A 22,349-nucleotide genomic window follows, 5' to 3' on the forward strand; every position below is an offset into this window, starting at 1 on the left:
GCCCTGGCACGGCGGATGATTTGAGAGCGTGAGGGTGAAGGAGGGGAGAGAGTGTAAGTGATGTAGAGCATGTTGAATGTTATGTGGGTTGCAGGGTGGAGTGCATGCTAATGAAGGAACCCATCCCTATTGATACTCGGCCCTAACAGCCAGGAGAGCACAGAGATCCATCTCTGTCATGTACATGTATTCACAGGTGGCCTTGAAATGAGACGGTGGGCGGGGTGGGCAGAGGCAAGACAAACCCGGTGGCCAGAGTGGAACACGGAGTTGTATGAAAGCAGGACTGCAAAATCTAATTTCCTTAACGGCCGTGGCTGCAGGGTTTGACAGAGCGTGGGGCTGCTGGGTCCACTGAGACTGATCACGCTGGTATTAACATTCTACAGAAGACCCGTTGGAAGCTGTAATGGAGAAAAAGGGATCTCGTTTTTGGCAGGTGGTTTTTGCTCTGCCATCATTTGCACAGCATTGACTCAGACACAGCTCCATCAGGAGGAGTAAAAGCTCATTTCGAACGCTTTAATCCAAATGTAGCAAAGGCGCAGCGGTATCGATGGGTGGAAATCACTCACATACACACAATAAGGTCTCACGCTCGTAGATAACTCAGAAGCGCACACACATTCAGCACACACTTGCTGCTTTATAAAGATGGCACGCTGCAGAAGCTGCATCAATTATTGAAGGCCGTGGAAAGGTCTGGGCTCTCGCTTGTCGACGGGGCTTTGGCACTTGTCACGCACCCTCTCGATGCTCTGACTCCGGTCCTCCCTCTTCATGCTACCTGGATTTTATACCCCCCCCCCCACCTCCTTCCCTGCCCTCTGGGTCCACTCCTTAGCCTCCCTCTATAGAACACAAAAGAAAATCCCCACGCCTGTCTCCTCCTTTCCTCAGCCCCCCTCATCCCGCCTCTCTGCCCCAGCCTCTTCTGTTCTCCCCTGCCACATCCCAAAGGCACTCATTACCCCTCCCCACTCCTCCCACCCAGACTCTGCTCCTCCATCTGCCTCAGCAGCTTTCAGTGGCCAGTGACATCTTTTCACTTTCCTCGTGATTGTTCTTGAATAATTCACGCTCCAAACTAACCCTTTGTTTTATTTTTTTTTTCTGCACATTTTTATCTTCATTCCTGGTGTTTTCAGCCTCTGCCTCTCTTTATTTGCATCTGTTGCTCCTCTAGTCTCACTGCACCACCAGGTATTCTAACAGCCCAAACCAGTCAGTTTTGTGAAGCACATTTCAGGAGTTATTAGGTGTTTTTCTTTTTCCTTTACCTTAAGGCATGAACATCTTAATGGTGGTTAGTGATCAACTAAGATTAAGCCCATCAGTGAATGCATTTCTTACTTTTATTGTTCAATATTTGAAAGGGAAGTTTGATGTTTTCACTTGTGTGGAAGCTCAATCGTTACCAGCCGTTGTTTATTTACAGGAGTTAATGTGTTTCAGGGTTCACCTCCAGCAAAGGAGTCTCAAGCATATTCTCCCTTCCCCTGAGACAAAATGTTCCCACAGTATTTGACTCGATGCTCAGTGTTCAGCAGCCCCAGTGTCTCCAGAAGGCTGCCTGCAAATGACTCCACAGTATACGCAGATGGTGTGCCTACTATAAACCACCAGGCCGGTGGTACAAACAACCACACATAATAAATAGACTCAGGTGTTGCTGTGGCTGCTGCTAATCATCAACAATAAGATTCAGCCAGTGATGGAGAGAGACAAATAGTATTTCATTGTCTTCTCATCTTGGGTCATTGTGCTTGCCAAGGCCAAGCTGTGCCAGTTAAGAGCCAATACTCTCCAAAGCTCGGCTGGCAAATTGGATACTCAGCATGAGTCTCACGGTGGCTCGGAGAAACAGAATAGAATATGACTTTATTGTCCAGCAGGGTGGAAACAGAAACAGACAGCAACATAAAAAATAGACAAGCAGTTAGTAAAAAACATAAAAACAAAAAGTAGTACTTAGTATTAGTAATAAAAGAAGGTGAGCGAAGTCCAAATGGAGGCTCTAGACCCCAGTGAGGGGTCCTTTGTGCAGATTGTCTCAATGATTAAACCATTTTCCCTTCAGTAGGACAGTCTGTGGAGACTTTATGGCCTGAGGAAATGAGATAACACTAATATTTAATCTACTGAGTGATTCTGCAGCACAGACTGGCAGACTGCACAGCCAGCACACATTATCTCACCAAAGTGGCCCGGTCTAAAATAACACTGAGACGGCTAAAGCAAGACAGGACATGTCAGCCTGATGCAACCTCAGTTATCCTTGTTATTTTTTGTCAGTGGATTTGTGGAAGTGTGCTACCTGAAATCGAAAGTGCTCGCGTTGAATATGATGCATAAAAACAGCAGTTGCAGCACTTTGCTGCACAAGGTGACTTCAGGTGAGGTGGTTTATCATATGATTGGCTGATTCGACCATAATCAGCTCATGCAAATGTCCCATCTTTTGTAATAATATTAATGGATATGGGCACGCTTGAAGGAAGCATTGGATGCTGTCACTGGTAGTGGTCCAAAAGTCATTAATACTATATTTTTTACATGGTACATTGTTGTAACTGTATATATGTTGATCTCTCTTTTTTTTGCAATTAATCAAGATACCTATGGAAGAATTTATAAGACAGAAATGCCCCTCATATTTTCCCAGATCCCAAAATATCAATTTCAGTACTTTAATTTGTTGAACCAACAGTCCAACCCAAGGATATTAAAAGGAGCAGCGCAGAATTTAGGGGGGTCTATTGATAGAAATGTGCTGTAATATTCATAATTATGTTTTCATTAGGATATAATCACTTAAAAATAAGAATCACTGTGTTGTCTTTACCTTAGAATGAGCTCTTTATATCTGCACAGGGAGCGAGTCCTCTTCCATGTTGCAATGCCATGTTTGTACAGTTATCAGTTACAATTATCATTCATTCAGGTTTGCATTAGTATATAAATAGATATTTTTGGAGCCTTTCTATGCTGTCATAAGAGACACATGTAAGTTTTTGCCCAGCTCAGTAAGGCCCAGTATCTCAGAAGTGATTTAAGTGGCGTGTAAACAACCAACAGTCTGTGATAAGGAAATCTAACCAACCATTAAACCGGCGATCAGTGACTTGCCGAGGAAAGGAAGTCGAACCAAACATATGGGGACTCTTTCATGTGAGGAAGAAAGAGAGAGAGAGAGAGAGGGGGGCAGACTGATAACGAGCAGGAGAGAGAGAGAGAGAGAGAGAGAGAGAGAGAGAGAGAGAGAGAGAGAGAGAGACACTGAGTGACATGCTTGAAATTCTGTAGGGAACCAGTTGCTACGGTAACAGGGAAGGTAGCCGGCTCCTGTGGGTGGTGTTACCATAGCAACCACCCTCGGTGGCCAAGTGATGCTGAGAGGGAGAACGTCGAGGAGAGGCTTAAAAAAAATGTGTGTTTACGGGTTCGATGGGAAGGAGCGAGACAGATGAAGAGGACAAGTGAGCGGAAGCTGATGTGAAATGTGGGAGAGCGACACCAGCCGCGCCGCGCGACGTTTCATCGAGTTTGTTTGTAGCAGAATCTCATTTCTTTGTGCAAGTGGCAAGTTTGTCCCAGCGGCCCCAGCATTAGCTGCTGATCCTGCTGTTCATTAACAGAGCACCTCATTACCATGAACAGTGGGCCAAAGATGCTGTGCAGGGCAACATGCTCTCTGAGTGAGGGACCTGGGAAAAGGTCATCCCCTCAGTATGTCTTTACAGTTTGTTGGGCTGAAACTGGCCATGCTGGGCTCTTTCACCAGTGGTGGTGTACATTCTGACCTCTTACTGGGAGTTAAAGACCACTGTGTTCCCACTGTGGTGCTACCACATGCCTCTGAGTTAAAGCAATGAACCAGCATGTTGTGAAGTTGAGTTAAATGTTGCATACCATTAGGCTTAATGTGATATATAATATATGGACGGTGATGTGGATCTGGGGTCTTCACCACTCAAAACACCAATTGTTGGTTTTAGCTTTATGGTCACGCCCCCACCTCAACAAATACATGCAATGGTAATATTAATAAATACACACACCACTCAGCCCCTACCTCTTTTAGTGAGGCTCACACAACATATACAGTATATATATATAATCTCAAAGCCGCATTTCCATAAGATGCATCTGCCAGACAGGCTCCCAGGAGAGCTGGCACGGTGTGATCAGAATTGTGTATGTGCATAAATAAGAGACAGAAAGACAGAGATGTATGAATCTTTTAACCCCTATTCCCTCTTCATTCCTCCCCTCCTCCCTCCCTCCCCTCGGCCGCCGCCTCCCTCCCTGGCAGGATGTTACTCCATCTTCTGCTGGAAGCCTCAGCTTGATTTATTGCTCTGCCACGACACGTGTATATTCAGCTCGGCTATTTATTTGACATGCTTCAATTTAAAAGTCTCAATTAATTATGATCACAAAAAGCAAGATGTGGAATACAGCAGAAACAAGACAGAGGAGATCATCAGATTAACTGTTGCTCATTTACATATTTGTGCCATTAAAGTGCAGAGAGCATCAGAGGAAATGCATCCATGTCCCAAAGGACTCAAAATTTTACATATAGCAATTTATGAGATGCTGTTAGTTTCAAGAATAGACCCAAGTCAAGAGGCAGAATAGACAGATCTATAGGGGATTCATGTGTGTGCAATCCTCAAAAAGTGCATGAAGTGACAGGAAAGTAGAACTCGGGGGGGGCGGGGGTGACATGTGGATCCAAAGGAGAATACCCAGGAAGAAGACTTCAGTACAGATCGGCTGCAAAGACATCAGAGTCAAAGGCAGCGTGAGGGGCTTGAGAGGCAGCAAAGGCCCGGGGTGTGAGATAAGAAGGAAGCAAGAAGAAGCGTCAGATCTTATTGATGCTGGCTGCCTGCTGTTTGTCAGGGAGACCGTAGAAAGGCAGTCTGTCCGTAAGTGGATCAATTATTGCAGTCTTTTAACCTAAACATGCCCTCATTTAGGCCTTGAGATTGCCTTAATCTGCTTAAAACATGCTCAAGGACATAACGTTGGTGCTTTTAAGACCTCCAGTCTCGTCTCCCCCTGCACAAAATGCACATACCTCACTCCACTGTATCTGTTTGTATCGTCTGTACATGTGTCCTCCGTCTGAAATTGAAAATCGTGTAACTTTCTAATCTCCATTAGCCTGCTGATTTCACGATTTGGTTCCGGGGTGGATTACCAGTTTCAGAGATCCAGCTCAAAGCCAGTCTGTCAGTCATTTAAATTGGGGACTCTTTATTCATAACACTCAAAGCAAGCCAAAAAGTGAATAAATAAATACTGATCTTAGCCCATTGTGGTCTCAAGATTATTATGATTTAATGTATTTCTGCATTTTAATTTCATTTCACCAATGTATGTTGTTCACTGATCTGAACCAAGAGGTTTGAACTATGTGGGAGAAAAGGCAACAATAGCCTGCAGAAAATAATTGTCTTAGTGTAAAATACTCTCAGCTCTGACAATGCACAACATGCACTTGCTAATAGAAATTTGAACCTTTGAGTCCCCGATATGACATAAGGCTTTTGAACGTATTTACAGTATAAATGCAGAGTTGGAGAGCTTGTTTGCATTGTGTCAGTCACAATCTGCCTTCAGAAAATCCCTGATTCAGTGGCAATTCTGTTGACATTAGGATGTTTCAGATGGACCTGCAGTGCTCAAATCTCTGCTAAGCCTTTGATTCCTTCAATCCCCTGAGGTAGCTCTTCAGCTTGAAATCATATCTGCAGGCGAATGCTGTTTGGCATTAACACGTTGGCATTCCCATGTTGTGTTGCTTAACAGTGAAGGAGGTTCAGCAGTGTTATGTAACAGGAGGAATTCATCAACAACGCCACCAGAAGACGAAATCATTTCACTTTGGCCGTGTGGAAGAAGCCGAATCTCGCAGGAATTTAATGTTTTCAGATTCTCAGTTTTTCTGGCTGGATTTATGAAACGTTATTACGCAGTTGTTTGTCTCCCACATATCTGCAGAAGGTGGTGGCATTGAGAGGATTGTGAAAATGACCAACGATGCTAATGTTTTTGTCTTTTTCTGGAGAGAAAACATGCACAGTGTGGCGTCATTATGGTGTGTGACTCAGAAGAAGCATTTGTTGAAATGTGGGTGGAACAGAGAGGCGACATTCAGCCTACTCTACGCAACACATGTATCAGAACCACTTCTCTCATTCTGAATATTGCTCAGTACAGCCTTTCCATAGAATGGGGAACACAATGCATGACATCAGTTTTATGTCTGTGGGAGTTTCCTGTTTTGTTCTTCTAATTGCAGTGGACATTTTTGACGAGTTTTACCACAGATTCTGTTGAATGGCAGGATGTTTTAAAAAAAAAAAGAAAAGAAAAGAAAAGCTGACAGGAAACATAGCTGTAACAATATCGCCTGCACAATAGAAGTAAAATTAAGGTGCCTGCACTATGGAGCGCATTGTAAAGAGACGAGGAGAGACGCAGGATATGTGTGAACATATTTATCATGAGTCACGGGAGTCCCTGCTGGGAAAGGTGAAGTGTCTTTTCCTGTCTGTACGGGCCTTCTGTTGAGATGGTGCTATAGTACATCAGGGAAATCTGTATACAACCAGGGTTATTCCAGGAGGAGTTTGTGACCTTTACAGAAGAGAGAAATCAATCTCTTTCCTCTTCCCCAGCTGCAGTTGGGAAGATAGAGGTTAAACCTTGGGTTGTGCCTCTCTGGTCTTATATATACAGAGTAAACATACTCCTAAATAACCACAACCATGAAATGGTTGGCACAGCCAGCCTCCAGATCTATGGAGTCTCTTGCGGTGATGCCATCTGATGTGTATTTTAAACTATACTTGAAATGAAATCAAATATTGGGAGCGAGCTGGTTTTGGCTGCTGTTTCAGACCTAGATGAACCCTGGTGATTATGGGGCCATCTGCTCCCAGTGTGCCCAGCTGGAGGCTGGACTGCTGTAATCTGGACTGATGAAGCCCGATTTAGAGAAGGTCGTGATGTTTGCAAAATGCAACCAAAAGCCTCTGTCATCATGGATGGCAATCAAGTATTGAAATAAGGCATTAAGTTTCGATAAGTAACTCCATACGTGGTTTATAGAGGGAACCCATAGAACAATACATAAAACACAATGTAGTGTTTTCCACTCTGCCCATCAGTCTCCTCTGGATTGAAAATTAATGGCGTCAATTAGCTGTCAGAGATGTATAATAATGAGTGTCGATGTGCAGCGCTAACCTGTTCTATCCTCCCTTGTCCCCTCTGCAGCGCTCGAGTCTGGCAGACTAATGTTGCTACTCTCTAATAAGTACATGCCACACCAGGAAGAGGCCTGATGGAGCCTATGAATAATTAACCAACATGATTACAATGATGAATGCTCGCAAATCTATCTGGCCATTTAGCACTGGCCGAGGGAGGGAGGCCAAACAGCAGAGTGTCAGCCATTGTGTGAAAGCTGTTAGGGAGGGAGAGGGAAGCAAGAGGGATATCAGGGATAGGGCGGCTGAGGTGGATCGAGCTCAGCCTTGAGAAAAGGTGGAGGGAGGGGCCCCCGGCAGCAGGAAGACACCCACTATTCAGCCATCTGTGCTGCAGAGAAGCACAAAGACAAGCCCAGGAACGCCTGTTTGTGTGTGTTTCAGACATGCATGGGTTATGCGTCGATGAGGCCTATTTGTATGTGGGTGTGTTCTCTACACGGGTGATGGAAATTTGCCAGTTCACAATGTTACACTAGGCTTTTCACACCAGAAATGACAGCGCTTGTTGTTTGCGTTGTATAAAGCTGATTGCGTCTGTCGCCAGCATAGTTAATGAGATTTCTTCATAGATGTATATGGGATTTTTTTGCAAATTGAATGACTTGAAGTATGTAAAGAGAATATGCTGTGTAGGCTGGGACATCTCAGTTGCACCACAATGCTTCATTTATAATGGTATTTTGTGATGCATTTTACCTTTATGGAAAAATTGGAGCTTCTTCACTTTGGATATTGCACTTCATCATATTTCCATGATATGTTGATTAACTGAGAACAAATGTGTGAAGTACATATATGTTGCATTGATACTGTAACACCTCATGCACCTTGGAAGTAGTTGAAAGTGTGCCAGAAACCCTGCTTTAAATTCATAACTCTAAATCCTATTCTATGTTTAAGGCACAATTAGATTTCTGAAATATCAAATCATTTAATAGACAGCACTGGCACAAAAAAACTGATCCTAGGATTTTACAAGTTGTTTAGTCTTTGTGATGTATGGTTGTTTGATTACACTCTCACTACATGGTGTATTGTGGTTAGATGGGATATCCCAGATTCCTGTTGCTAAGTAGGGATTAGCTCCTCGGGGGTCTGATGTCTCTAGTTAATTATCAGGTGTCAAGCAAGCTGCCTATAAGAGAGTCTGTGTTTATGGAGTTGGTTTTGTATTTTCAAGTTGATTTATATAGTGCTTTACATATGCACAGATATACATGTGTACCTAATTAATACATAGGCACAGAGCATGTGCCTCAGATCATTCAGAGCATGTTTGATAAGAATAAATGAATAATAGATACACTGAAAGATAAAATAAAGGGTAAAAATCACAACATATCACAAGTGTTTGTCCGGGAATGAAAAGTGATATCAGAGGCCCCTCTGTGCCGGTGCTTATATACATGACATGACATGTTGCTCCCTGCACAGCAGCACTAAAGGATTCTGCATCTACTCGAAGCCTCTGATGCATTTATGACACGGTTCTCCACTGTACAGTCTGGCAGCAACTTATAAAAGGTGACAAATGATGGGTGGGCTCCTCCTCTCCGCCTCTACTGCTCTGCCTTGCCTGCCAGGGCCAGGAGATTGCATCATTACAGAGGATGAAGTCATCCTGCAACATAAGGGTGGAACAGGTGCTAAAAATTTAATTAGAACAGGGCGGAAGACGCTGGCAGATCATGTAAATGTACTGCCTTGGCCCGAACTCAGCCCTGACCGACAGAAGTATTCACGCTGCTGTTGTCGGCTCTTATTTTGAGTGCTCCACTCTGCAGCATAATTTCCTATACTAAAGGAATATCTGTGAAAATATAATTAACCATTATTAGATCTGCATCAGCTGTTCCACAGCTTCTGTTCCAGCGCACAATGTGTTCTCGTCTCTGTGGGATCACTTAGTTTCCTTCTGATGCTTTCTGTAATGGTGACTGCGGAGGTACACATGCGATTACAAAGTGAAGCAGCACCATCCGTTTGCGGCGGATATGGAGAAGCAGCGAGAAGTGGAATATCAAGGGAGCCGACAGAGGCAAAGAACCTGGTGAAGAGGCAGAAAGCCAATCGATGCTTAATATCACCAGGTCGTTATTAATGATGCAGCATACTCTGCAGTGGGGAGCTGCCAGGCTTCTGGGCTGTCTGCCCGTTCAGCCTCATCAGCACTAGGACATGATATGTGGGACTCAGGATGGTTGAACAGTACTGCCTTACCAACCCCCCCCCCCCCCATGCTTGCAAGCTGTACTGTACAGAGATGCTTCAGTACGCTGCACTATATTCTCACTGAGACACGGAGAGCCGCTCTGCAGCCCGTCCTTTACTGGAGAACCATAATTGTTGACAGATTGTGAAGCATTATTGTGAAGCCAACTGGATCAGTTTGCCTCAGCTCCTGATGGAGACCGGGAATGTTCAGGGAGACTTACACGTCCATGCTCACACCACACGAGTTTTAACACTCTAAAGTCCAATTTGGCATTAAAATGAAAATTGTGCACCACCGAGACACTGAAAAGCTTTGACTGCATGTTCGTCAGTCTGAAGGGAATTACAGCTATGAATTGTAAGCGTAAAACATGGACGAAACAGCTTAATCAAGGCACAAGAATGTGATTCATTCACTGTAGCAAAACCTATTTTTAGCTGTGGATGAAAGCCTAATCCTTCACAACAGAGGACTGTTGTCTGTGTCTGTTTAATCTGTATCTGGTAAATACAGTGATGTGTCTACTAAAGACGTCAATGCATTGTGAGAAAAGAGCATTTTGTTCGTTGAATTTTTGTAAACAGTACCTGTTTTGGCAAAGTTTTGGTTGAATGAAGAGCAATATCAAAAAAGTTACAGTTATTGAATATATTTTGTGAATCATTTGCACTGTGAGCTATAATGTTTTCTATGGTCAACATGTTAGTTTGGGGATCAGAAAGTCATCTGGTTATGAATGTCTGAACAGTATTTTATGGCAATCCACCCTGTAGGTTAAGATATTTAGTTTTGATAAGCTGACGCTGTCATCCATAGAGCCATGCTGCTTGCATGGTTAAATGTATTTGTATTTGTTGTTATCTACTTACCTTAGCAGTTCTAGCTCCTGTCTGTCTAAGTAAAGTAGGTGTGTGCAACACAAGTAAGTGTGCAGACATTTTGGTGTCTTTTTATTGTAAGCTGCGCCGTACCCCGCTGCACATAACTTCCCTGCTCTGTTTTCCTGCCTCATCCACAACCTCTGCAGACTGTCATTTCTAATTGACTGTTGTTATCAGGTAGACTCCACTCTGGGTTGACTGACCAATTTGCCATTTAAACAAGATTAGCAACTTGGCAGATCCTCTCCACTGTCCTGCTCCACAGATGACAGCACATGGCACATAAATATTTGTGCAGTCGTGTCCTGGCTGGGCTCGAGATTGGATGTTGGAGTTGTTTTGACAGGAATGCCTCTGATATGTGATCTAGGGCTTAAACATGATAGACAGAATGCAATGAATTGAACCGGGCAAAATGTACGCCAATGTAATTGCCTTGCTGATTTGTAAAAGCTAGTTTCAGTGAGTTGATAGTTGAGATTGTAACCAAAATAAACAAAGCAAATGAAAACAGAAAGTTCTTGAGACAAGTACAGGTAACGATAACATTCACTGGAATAAAATCTGACATCTATCGTTATGCCCGGGTTCAAGCACAGTCTGGTCAGATGTTTCCCAGACTCAGTTTTGTGCTATCTGATGACCGAAGTCGTGTCGTGTATATTTTCACAAAAACGCTGTCCACATTCTGACCAATTAGCATGACGCACTTTGTAAATAAAGCTGTCAAATTCCTCAGAATAACTTTCTGTCCAGCAACTGATGCTTCCTGAAAGCAGTCCCCCCATTTCTGGGTAAGAATAAAGAGGACTGACGCATACTGACAACAGTTTTTGTTATTGCTGTGAGAATACAATGACACAGTCCAATGAAACACCTACAGAGGCACTGTGTGGCATTCACACAGCTAAGCAGAGAGGGTCCATGTGACGTCAGCCACCGAGTGATGTTTATGTGATGCTGTCTGTAGTGGCAACCAGGAGGAACGGACCACCACAAGTGTACATCTGAAAACTGTATTTCTTATTAGGGGTTATCACGATAAGGAGATCTAATCTGGTCCCAGATCAGGCTGGAGATTGGATGTGCGGCCTTGCCGTGCTGGAGGTCGGGGCCTCAGGCTCCTGATGGACTACTATTGATTTGGGGGGAACGTGGCGATACAGTTGCAGTCGCTCAGCATTGATTTTCTGCAAGTGCAGTAGTGGAGAGCAGGCAGAATGAGAGAGCTGGACCAGGGGGAGCTGCCAGGTTATCTTCTCAAATATCCGGAAGTTTTTTTTTTTTTTTTTCTTCTTCTTCTTCTTTTTTTTCTTAGTGGCACTGACCTTCCCCGAGTCAAAGAGATATATCTATTTAGACATTAGCTCAGCAGCTGCACTAGACAGACTGTTTCAGCAGCTTCGGCAGCGTTTTCTTGTGCTCATCCAACAATGCACTTAACCAATAAAAAGCTCCCATCCAGCACAGTCAACAGCTAACGCAGCCATTTAGTTCAGGAGAGTATAGCATTTCTTACTGTGAAACTAGAATTAAAAGTAAGTGCACAGATAACATTTGTTATCTGTGATCATACATTTCCCAAAGCATACTATAGTTATTGTCGATACCTTCTTAGCAGCCATTATTCATCTGTGGGGTGATCATTAGGGACTTGAAACTTGCTTTAGATGAGTGGTCCATCACAGCAGAGACGTCAGCAAACGCTGACAGCCAAAACTTAACAACTGGCTGCAAAACAGCCTTGTTTTAGAGAGCAGTTCTGTCAGAACAAAACCCCAGAAGAAGAAGAAAACAATGGAAAAAATATGCACAATAAGAAAAGAGAAAAAATTGTTTTTGTGGCATTTAAAAATGAGTTGTGTTCAAAGCAGACAAAGTATTTTTCAGAATAGAAACTGTAGTATGAGACAGACTTTCAGCTTCAACTACCACATAATGATAACTTAAGAAAACATACAGATGAACATTTTGTTTACAGCCCATGACCCTGAAGGTGGTTTAGACAGAAAGATGGTGTTCACCGTGCTGATTTCCGGCCTCGTGCTCCTTTGTCAGCCTGTGCTTGATATTCAGACGATGTGTCCTGTAAGGTTGTAAAAATGCATTCATAGATCCAACAGACTCTGGTATGCTTTGGGAAATGGTCAGCATTAATGAAAAGTGGATCCGTAATTTGTACGAAATCTGCTAGGACATGCAGAAACACAAACTCCTCTTAGCGTAATTATAATGCACAGACTGCTCAGGGCTTATTATATTTATTGTACATTTACTCAAAGGGTTTTATATATTTATTTTATTCCATATGAATTTTAATTAGGACTTCAAACACTTGAGCTCCGGTCGGCCAAAGCAGGGCTTCCCTTTGATCAGGCGTCACTCTCCCAGATTTTTTTCTCCTCCGTTTCTTCCCTTTGGGCAACTTCCTTCTAATTGGCTCAGCGTCGCTCGTCTTGTCTGTCGTCAGTAGGTCTGTCTCTCTGTCTGTCAGCGCAGATGAAAGGATATGAGTTATACATAGGTGGCTCCGGGGTGCGGAATGCTTGTTTGATGAGTTTCAGGGTTGGACAGTACACATATTATCGCATGTTCTGTACCATGAATGTTGGTGTCAGATGATGCAGTGAGAAACCCACTTCTTTCATTTGAGTTAAGTGAGTCTGCGGGAGACTGAGCGTGCACGTCTTTGGTAAACAACTTATTTTCTGGCTAGAGATGGCTCAGATGTCCAGTGGAACATGATATACTTTCATACTTTCTCATGATTCTTGAGAGTGGTTTTGTTTTCTGAAAAATCTGTTCTGCCTGTTGAAGCAGATGAAGTCCTTGTCTGTGCTGTTTATAGAGCTTCCTCCTCCCTGCCTAACCCCTCCCCTCCTTTATTCCTCCCTGGGCTCTCTCTGTCTCTGTGCTGTGTGTTAATGTAGTGAAGTGGCCCATCGGTCAATGAGCTTGTATTAACACCTGACTCCGAGCCCTTGCTGCTGTTTGTTCCTCTATGTGGGGTCCCCTGGGTCCTCCCCCAGGCAGAGGCAACATATCCCATGATCAATAACAACATCCTAGAAGGCCGCTGGAAGAGGAGAACAAGTGGGGAGGGGAGAGGGAACAGTCTTTTACATACTTTTGTATATCTTTGCTATACACCTTCCTCTTCATCCGCCATCCATTCCTTCTTTTTCCGGGTTTCAGCAAACAGGGAGCATAGGCCACCGGTCGATAAGTCGGCCTTTTTATTGACTCTTTTCTCGTTCATTTCAGGGTGTTTTCAACAGTCTTCTATGGGTCTTTTCTGAATTTTAGGTTTGCCGATATTCTCCTAAAGCTTGCAGTTTGCACTCAGTTCTCTTCTGCATTAGCTTCCTCTTCTTTTTTCTACATTCTCACTTCTCAGTTTCGATCTTTCTCTCACTCTCAGTCTTGCACCCTGGCTTACACTCTTGGTCTAAGGTTGGATAGTGCTGGAGTGTGGTCTACCCACCCTGGATCAGCCTCAAACACAGTATTGTGTGCGCCACTGTTTCTATGGACTCTCCCTCACCTCTCATGTGTCTCTCTTCCCCTGTAGGCCCTGTCCATGACTGAGGTGAATGGGCCAGGCCCCCAGGTGGCAGAGCCACAGATTGCCATGTTCTGTGGCCGTCAGCTCCTGCACATGAACCTACAGACTGGCCAGTGGGAGCCGGATCCTCAGGGACGCCAGGGCTGCTTCAAGGAGCCCAGTGAAATCCTGTCCTACTGTCAGGAGGTAGGGTCCTGAGCATTGTGAGGGGAATCACATAAACATGAACAACTGTAATGAACACAAATCTGGATCAACACATGTAACAGCAGCATTATCTAACTCAGAATGACCTTTAATGCCAAAGTAGTGCAGAGCTGATTTTGAAAGAATACAGCATGAAGTCAACAAGACACTGTAGAAAGAAACTGAAGTAAAATTTCATATTCTTTTTCTCTAATTTGATTTGTCTAACACCCGTCCTATGGATCTATATATTTAACCATATATAGTGAAGTAATGGTGGCCTGTTGGAATATTTCAATATTTCATTTGTGCCATCATTTCCACCTCTTGTTACCTGATATGTGTACTCATTAACATTTACTGTAAGGTAATCAGTGGTACACATACTCCCCACATACTCCTCCCTCAAAGATATTTATTTGAAGTTAAGGCGACCAAGCGCCATCTGGAGGCCAAAGTAGGCATAGCTGCTACAGAGAGCAGCTGAATGGACTGTAATGCGATTAGCTGACAGTGGTGTATCTGTGATGGCTTTTACACAAAAGCTTCCCTTTTTGCCTTGACATTTATGAAGGAAGCATTTCAGTGTGCATTCAAACTCCGGGCCAGCTACATTTCTCTCTCTATTAAACCTCATTATGTGTTTGTGCTTCAAATTATTGGCCTAGATTTTAAATTAAAGTAGTCAGATGTGAAATTGGAAATATTGAAAGACAAGAATGTTCATTGAGATGAAAGAATGATCTTCAGTATGCCATGTCTAATGTGGCTTCAGACAAAGGCCTTACACAGCTTCATGTAAGTGTTTAGAGAATATCTTGCATGACTCGTTCCCTGTGCCCACCCCCCTCCCATGTTGCTGCTACCTTTATTCTACCCCTGCCAAACAATCCCCAAACCTCCTCTTTAACCAATCTTTCCCTGTCCTCTGCTGTTCCTGTCTTCAATCCTTTCGTTCTCTCCACCCACCTGTCTGTTACTGTGTCTCTGTCGTCTCTGCATGTATCCGTGCGTCCAGATGTACCCAGCGCTTCCGATCTCCCATATAGAGGAGTCAAAAAGACCTGTCACCATCCATGCCTGGTGTAAGAAAGGCTGGGGCCGGTGCCAGACACACCCCTCCATAGTCCTTCCCTACCGCTGTCTAGGTAAGAGCAACACCCTCACCACCATTTAATACATAATGCCCCCTCATGCCTCCTTTTTCGTAAAATTAAGATTGTGAGCATTCGGCCTTTTATTTGACAGTGAAACGGAAAGGAGACAGGAAGGAAGACAACATGCAACAAGCAGTATTCACTGTCTTGCAGATAGTTAGATGAAATGATCGATACCGTTCCCTTGTCTGCCTGTTGAATATGAAGCTACAGCCAGCAGCTGGTTAGCTTAGCTTAGGACAGAGGCTGGAAACAGGGAAACAGTCAACGTGGCTCTGTAGTAAAAATTGCAGTATTTGAATGAATCAAACAACATGTTACATCTTGTCTATTTAGTGGTATCAATCTTCTTATCTAACTCTCAGCAATAAAGCCCATAAGCGTATTTTCCAAGATGCTGACCGATTCCTTTTCTTGTGTTATTGTGTGACTGTGTTAGTATTGGCTCATCCTCTTTTATGGTAACAAACAACAGATCCTTTTGAGATGTTGGAGGTTCTTTGAACCAAAGCATTGTTTTGTAGTTGAGTTAAATCCAAAACTAAGCAGTTACATAACATACAGTATATTGAATCAAACAGAGTGACACAAACCATGATTCTATGTCAAAGCAAAAAAATACTCCACTAATGCATAAGCTAACAAAAGAGGAGCAATTTTAGTACCACGTATGGCTTAACATTGACTTCACTTGTGCCATTCTCATATTAAAGCTCCCTCTCCCAGTGACACAGCTTTCTGCTTGTGTTACTGTTAGAGCTCGAGCTAGGCCCTGACACAAAGCAGGATGTGCACTTCAGCAGACACAAAGCACCATGTTGCAGCTCAGCAGTGCTGCAGAGAGGCCATGCCTGCTGTAAGCCACTAGGGGGGCAGATAGGCTAACAATGGATGATTGAATGGATGAATGAATGAGTAATGAACAGTGAGTCACTCTGGATTCACGAAGCATCTTGATCTTCATGCACAGGGCCGTAAAGCTGGCTCGAGCTTGTTTGATTTCTACTGTACTGCCTGTTGTGTGGGTGAACACTTTCCTTTGTGCATGAGCCCTAAAGAACAGTGTGTGATGAACAGCAGTGCTGCATGAAGAACAAGTTTGAAATCAATATAAAATGTATTATATTGTATGTGCTTATATAATTATATTATAACCTAGTATATAGTATAACCTTTTCTGTAATGGAAAATATTCATTACAGAGATCAAAAGGGCATTATTTGCTTTGAGCAAAGCACATTTTTACTTCATGTCCTGACTGTAGCTGCAGTTTGTCTGTTCAAAGTGCTCGCACATTATACATTTATGTTTTCTGTCAGTCCTAATTTATGCACCTCATCCCCATCTCACAACTCTAGCTCACGATCATTCTTCTGTTTCATGTATTCTATGTATTGTGCAGCTTGCGTTCATTATTTTGCTCTCTTTTTGTCCTTACTAAAGCACAGCCATGCTTGAAGTTCGATGTTGAAACACCGTTCCACTTAAATCTCAAGATTGACTCTGAACATGCTCCCACTGCTTGAAATCATCTTACGCTGACCTCACTGTTTCTTAAATCCTGCTGCAGAGGGCGAGTACGTGAGCGAGGCCCTGCTGGTGCCCGACCGATGCCGTTTCCTCCACCAGGAGCAGATGGATGTTTGCAAGAGTTGCGCGTACTGGCACAACATCGCTAAGGAGGTGTGAAGGGGAGATAAATGGCAGTCGTACAATTAAAGTTGCAGAATGAAGCCTTGTGATAAGGAAGATTTAAGCAGAAGGGTGATTTTTATGGGGCTTTCCACTGTCTCATGCACACCTCCAACTTTCCTGTGCAGATTTAAAACCTCTTGTGCAGCCAGACCTAACAGCCATAGCAGACAAGACCAGACAAGTCTGCACAGTGGTGTGTTGTGCATCACCTCATACTTCATCAGTGCGCCTACCTGAGGTGTTTGTTCAAGAGCAGAGAAGTGTCACAGTTCAAAGACAAACACTACTCCATCAACTTTTCATATTCAGAGAGAACACATTTAAAATTTTAGAATTTAAAGTACTTTAATTTTAACGTGAGAACATTAATTTCAACCTTATTATGTATTATATTTTTTTAATTTGTGGATCTGATTGCCTCCCTTGCAGGAATGTGCTGCAGAGAATCTGGAGCTCCACAGCTACGGGATGCTGTTGCCATGTGGAGACCATTTCCGGGGGGTCGAGTATGTGTGCTGCCCAGGGCGAGGGAGCTCCAGCAGCGGTAAAGGAGAGACCGAGGAAAGAGACATCGCCGCCGGCCCTCAGACACTCACATCTCAGACCAGCGGAAAACTCAGTTCTCTGTAAGATGATTCAGCTTGATCACGTGCAGATGTTAGAGGATGACGGTTTGCGTAATGACTGAGTAATGACTTGTCCACTTTTCCACAGCACCAAAATGACAGCCCCCACGCCGAGCCCCTCTCCTGACACAGATGTGGACGAAGCGGATATGGAGGAGGAGGATGACGAAGTGGTGGAGGAAGATGATGAAGAAGAAGAAGAAGAGGAAGAAGTTGATGAGGAGGAAGCGGAAGAAGAGGAGGAAGAGGAGGCAATGGCCGTGAAAGATCCAGAGGAGTATGAATACCCCATTGACTCAGGTCCCTACCAGACATCAGACTATCTGGACTCCTTCTACTATGAGAAAAGCCACAAACCCACCACCTCTACACCTCTGATGAAGGGAGACAGCTGTGAGTGTCCCTCATTTTTCTGTTAATCCTTGCATCATGTCTCACCATCAGGACTAAATACCTGCTGGCGGTGTCTCTCCTGCCTTCTCAGTCACAGGGGGGAGAAACTGTCATGTTCATGCATGCATGTGGTATCTGCATGCCTCTGACATGCGCATGTGTCTCTTTCTAAATATATGGGAGCTGTATATGGTGCTTCATTCACCCGCACCCACAGCAACCCCCAGGCCTCAGCAGGGTTCATGCTAGTATGCACAGAAAATGGAACAGTTCACTTCTTGACTGAACGTGACCAAGAACAAAATCAGGATGGTAACCCGTGATAGGGTTCACTGTCTCTGCGGGGAGAAGTGTAAAGCTTGAGCCTGTTGAGCCAGGAAATATGAAAATGCAATGCAACAAGGAAATGCTGATTAATGCACTTATTTATATTTACAGGGTTTCCTATAATAGTAACACTCCTCATTACTATAACAGTCATTCCTGTTTTACTCATATTTAAGATATATTGAACATGAGTTTATTCTCTAAACCACAAAGAGTATGCCGTCTCTTACCCAGATACAATATCTCAAAACAGAATGGGATCAGTAATCTCAGCTCTTTTTCAATAATCTTCTTAATTAATTTTCCAATATTTGGGATTAGTTGAAAGCCTGAGAGCCAGTAGTAATGATTAAACTTGTGTGCTAGACAAATCGATGTATATTTCCCTGGTGATCCACTGGGGTTATAAAGCATTATTATTGTCTTCCACCCAAATTCTCTCCAGGACACCCAGAGACACATTTTGACCAGATCTGTGCTTTTAATTACTGTCTGCTTGACAGTAGTAACCTCTGTTTTCTGTCTCTCCCATCTAGTGACCACGGCTCGGCCCACAGATGGCGTCGATGTTTATTTTGAGAAGCCAGTGGATGACACTGAGCATGCCAACTTCCTGCGTGCCAAGACAGACCTGGAGGAGCGCAGAATGAAGCGCATCAATGAGGTGAGAGGCACAGGGTTGATAACAGGCTGACGGGGTTTTGGGCTGGCAGGTTGGTTAGTTGGACAGCAGACTCACCGATCTAATTCTCAGAACAGCGGGGATGTGTGCGTGTGCGCGTGCGCACCTTTGCCCACAATCTCAAAACCACCTCTGTACACATTGAAGTTTGTCGTTTTCTTTGGATTTTGGCTGCAGTATCACACACCGCACATACACTGTTTCTGTCAGTGCCATCAAGACCGCTTGCTCAACAGTTTCAATGGACACCGTGTTCTTACAGATGCACACCTGTGATGCGTTTAATGTTCTTTCATAACTAGCCTTTTATGTAAAAGAAAAAAAAGACAACCCAGTAAGTCAGACAATGATGTTTGCATCATGGTTTTTCTTTCTATGCCAAAGACTCCTCCTAACAGCCAACATGTTTTGTTTTGTTATGAGGTGATAAAAGATCACAGCTGTTGGCCTGTTTTTTAAGGAATAGTAAAATATTTTTGGAAATACCCTTATTTGCTTTCTTGCTGACTTTGTGGTCTTGTCGTCACTGTGCTGCGGCCTTGCAAGCAGCAGAGACTTCAGGAAGTCACTTCACCCAGTGAAGAAATAGTCTCAGCACGCAATCCCCATTTTTACTTTTCGCACTTTGTGCAGATATAACGTGTTAATTAGTGAGGTTTTGAGGTGTTGGTAGGCGGATTGTGTTACCTTCGGACAGAGCAATGCTACTGTTGACTTGAGCTGCATGTATCTGTTCTCATCTAACTCTCAGCAAGACAGCAAAGAAGTGACATTTCCCAAAATGTCAAAACTATTCTTTGAAGCCAAATGTCCAAGCTTTTAAGAACAAACCATGTGCGAACTCTGAAGGGAGATCTGTGACACTGTGTTAACAGCAGTGTCCAACATGCAGTTCAAAAATACTTCTGGATCAGTTATTGGTGTGTTCACAAAAGTTTCAAGAAATAGGCTACACAAGGTCTTCAAAGTCTGATGTGAGGTTGTTTATTCAAAGCAAAGGTAGTTTGAACAAAGAGCAGGGTGGACTCCAGGGTCCTGCACAAAAACTCTCAGGTCTTCTACAGCTCTTTAAATACTCTTGAATGCTCCTCCTTTGCTTTCCTCCCATTGGCTTTAACTTAAAATCCCACTGTTACATTTCCCCTCAAAACAAACTTAATTGCAGTCGCTGGTAGGGGAAACTAACAAAAAAACAAACTGCACTCAACACAAAATGGGCCTCTTGGGGTCTAAAAGGTGATGGGGAATAACTTATCCACACACCCACTAATTCTATCAAAATGATAGAGGAACAAAAGAAATTAGCCCAAAAACAAAAATTGAGAGTCATTAAAAAGGAGGGAGTGAAATTCCGGAAAAGAAAGAATCACTACAGTTTAAGACCATTCACACACTCATTCATCAATGCCACACACAAAACCAGGAGAGCCAACTGAAGGTGTTAACTCTCCGGTATCACACACCCAACTAAAGCAGAGCCACAAGCCTCCTCTTATAGAGCAGCCCGGCTGATTAGTCCCAGCTGCGCTAATGAGTGCAGGTGCCATCAATAGGTGCACATCATTGAAGGGGTGGAGCTTACTGCCTACCTTCCACCGTAACACCCACGACAACTCATTTTTCATGCCTATGTCAGTATGATGTTTATACAGTCTATACTGTCAGACCCCATTTCATGCTGATTTCATGTGTCTTTAATTCCTCAGATCATGAAGGAATGGGCAGAGGCAGACAACCAGTCAAAGAACCTGCCAAAGTCAGAGCGACAGGCCCTTAATGAGGTAAGCGGACATTTGTCAACCTGCTTTATTGGCTTTAATTCAGTGGTTTGAATTCTCCTTTGGCATTATAGCACCAACTTTACTCATGCTTGCGCCTGCTACCTCATCTTTCCTCTACCAGCACTTCCAGTCTGTGCTGCAAACACTGGAGGAACAGGTCGCCGGAGAGAGGCAGAGGCTGGTGGAGACTCATCTTGCCAGAGTGGAGGCTATACTCAACAACAACCGCCGCCTGGCCCTGGAGAACTACCTGACTGCCGTACAGTCTGAGCCCCCTCAGGTAAGTCCACCATGGAGTCCAGAGGAGCGCATGGATTAAGACAGCAGCTTTATCTCACTGACTCTGCCCTCTTTGCCTTCCAGCCAGAGCGCGTGCTACAGGCTCTGAAGCGATACATGGCCGCAGAGCAGAAGGACCGCAGACACACACTCAGGCATTACCAGCATATTGTGGCTGTCGACCCCCAGAAGGCTGAGCAGATGAAATTCCAGGTGAGTGTCTGAGAGTTTGTGAAGTGTTTGCTTTTGAAACGCTTTTCGCACACACCTGTGCTTTTGAGATGAGAGTCTCCTTTTTCTGCTGACCAGGAAACATACAGAACACCGTGTGCTGAAGAGTTAGCACTTGCCACAGATAAGTTAATAAATACTGAACTCACAGAGGTGAGCCAGGTACCAAGCCTCTTTTCATTAAACTTAGATCAAAGCCAGGCTTTGCTGACTTCAAAAGCAGCTTTAGACACACGAATCCATAAAAACATCTATCTGGACTTTCATTTTTCATTCACTTAAGGAACCAAATTCACTGCTCCTCTTTTCACAGCTCAGACCAGTTCAACACACACTCATTGTCTGAACTCGGTTGGCCCTTTTCTTGGTGAAAATTTAAGCAGAATGGATTTTTCTAATTTGCAGGTGTACACACATCTCCATGTAATTGAGGAGAGGATGAACCAGAGTCTTGCACTGCTGTACAAGGATCCTTCCTTGGCTGAGGAGCTGCACAATGATATCCGTAAGCTAAACTGCTGTTAGCCATCATCTCATCACGGCAGAGCCCTGCATGTGAACTCTGTTGTATTTTATTGTCATTAATGTCGTCCAGGATCTGTCTAGATGACCTCTGTTTTTTTTTATGTATACATCACCTGTAGAGGAGCTGGTCAAGGCAGAAAGAGGAGACATCAGCGAGCTCATGACCACCTCCTTCTCTGAGACCCGCACTACTGAGGAGCTTCTGCCGGCAGAGAGCGAGGAGGAAAAGGATGATGAAGAGGAAGAGGAGAGAGCTTTCCAGAACAGGCCTTATCCTCCCCGCATTGGTATATATCCTCGTGCCGCTCATACACACACCCACGAGTTCACCATCCTTACGTCTGCTCTAATTGTATGAGTCAAATCAACTGCTTCTCACAGGCTGCTGTTATTAATGAGACCTTTTCCCTATTTTTTTCTCTAAAGAACTGCAGTCTAATAAGAAAGGTGAGTTGGTATTTTACTGTTACAATGACAGCAGTTTTGTATTTCTTACATTTGCTCACAGCTAAAT

The 22,349-nt window shown here is 43.8% G+C and overlaps 1 protein-coding gene across 2 annotated transcripts in view; it reads left to right on the forward strand.

Moving 5' to 3' along the window:
- Positions 1–22,349, forward strand: part of aplp1 (amyloid beta (A4) precursor-like protein 1) — a 31,870-nt gene that overhangs the window by 5,032 nt on the left and 4,489 nt on the right. For both annotated transcript variants that reach the window (XM_076736897.1, XM_076736898.1), the window contains exons 2-13: positions 13,960–14,139; positions 15,158–15,287; positions 16,867–16,979; positions 17,421–17,617; positions 17,706–18,010; positions 18,874–19,001; positions 20,726–20,800; positions 20,922–21,080; positions 21,164–21,292; positions 21,716–21,815; positions 21,955–22,122; positions 22,262–22,282. In XM_076736897.1, coding sequence (XP_076593012.1) covers positions 13,960–14,139; positions 15,158–15,287; positions 16,867–16,979; positions 17,421–17,617; positions 17,706–18,010; positions 18,874–19,001; positions 20,726–20,800; positions 20,922–21,080; positions 21,164–21,292; positions 21,716–21,815; positions 21,955–22,122; positions 22,262–22,282 — 1,705 coding nt within the window. The remainder of the gene's footprint in view (positions 1–13,959; positions 14,140–15,157; positions 15,288–16,866; positions 16,980–17,420; positions 17,618–17,705; positions 18,011–18,873; positions 19,002–20,725; positions 20,801–20,921; positions 21,081–21,163; positions 21,293–21,715; positions 21,816–21,954; positions 22,123–22,261; positions 22,283–22,349) is intronic.

The sequence above is a fragment of the Chaetodon auriga genome, chromosome 8 (assembly GCF_051107435.1).
Source record: "Chaetodon auriga isolate fChaAug3 chromosome 8, fChaAug3.hap1, whole genome shotgun sequence".
Lineage (NCBI taxonomy): Eukaryota > Metazoa > Chordata > Actinopteri > Chaetodontiformes > Chaetodontidae > Chaetodon > Chaetodon auriga.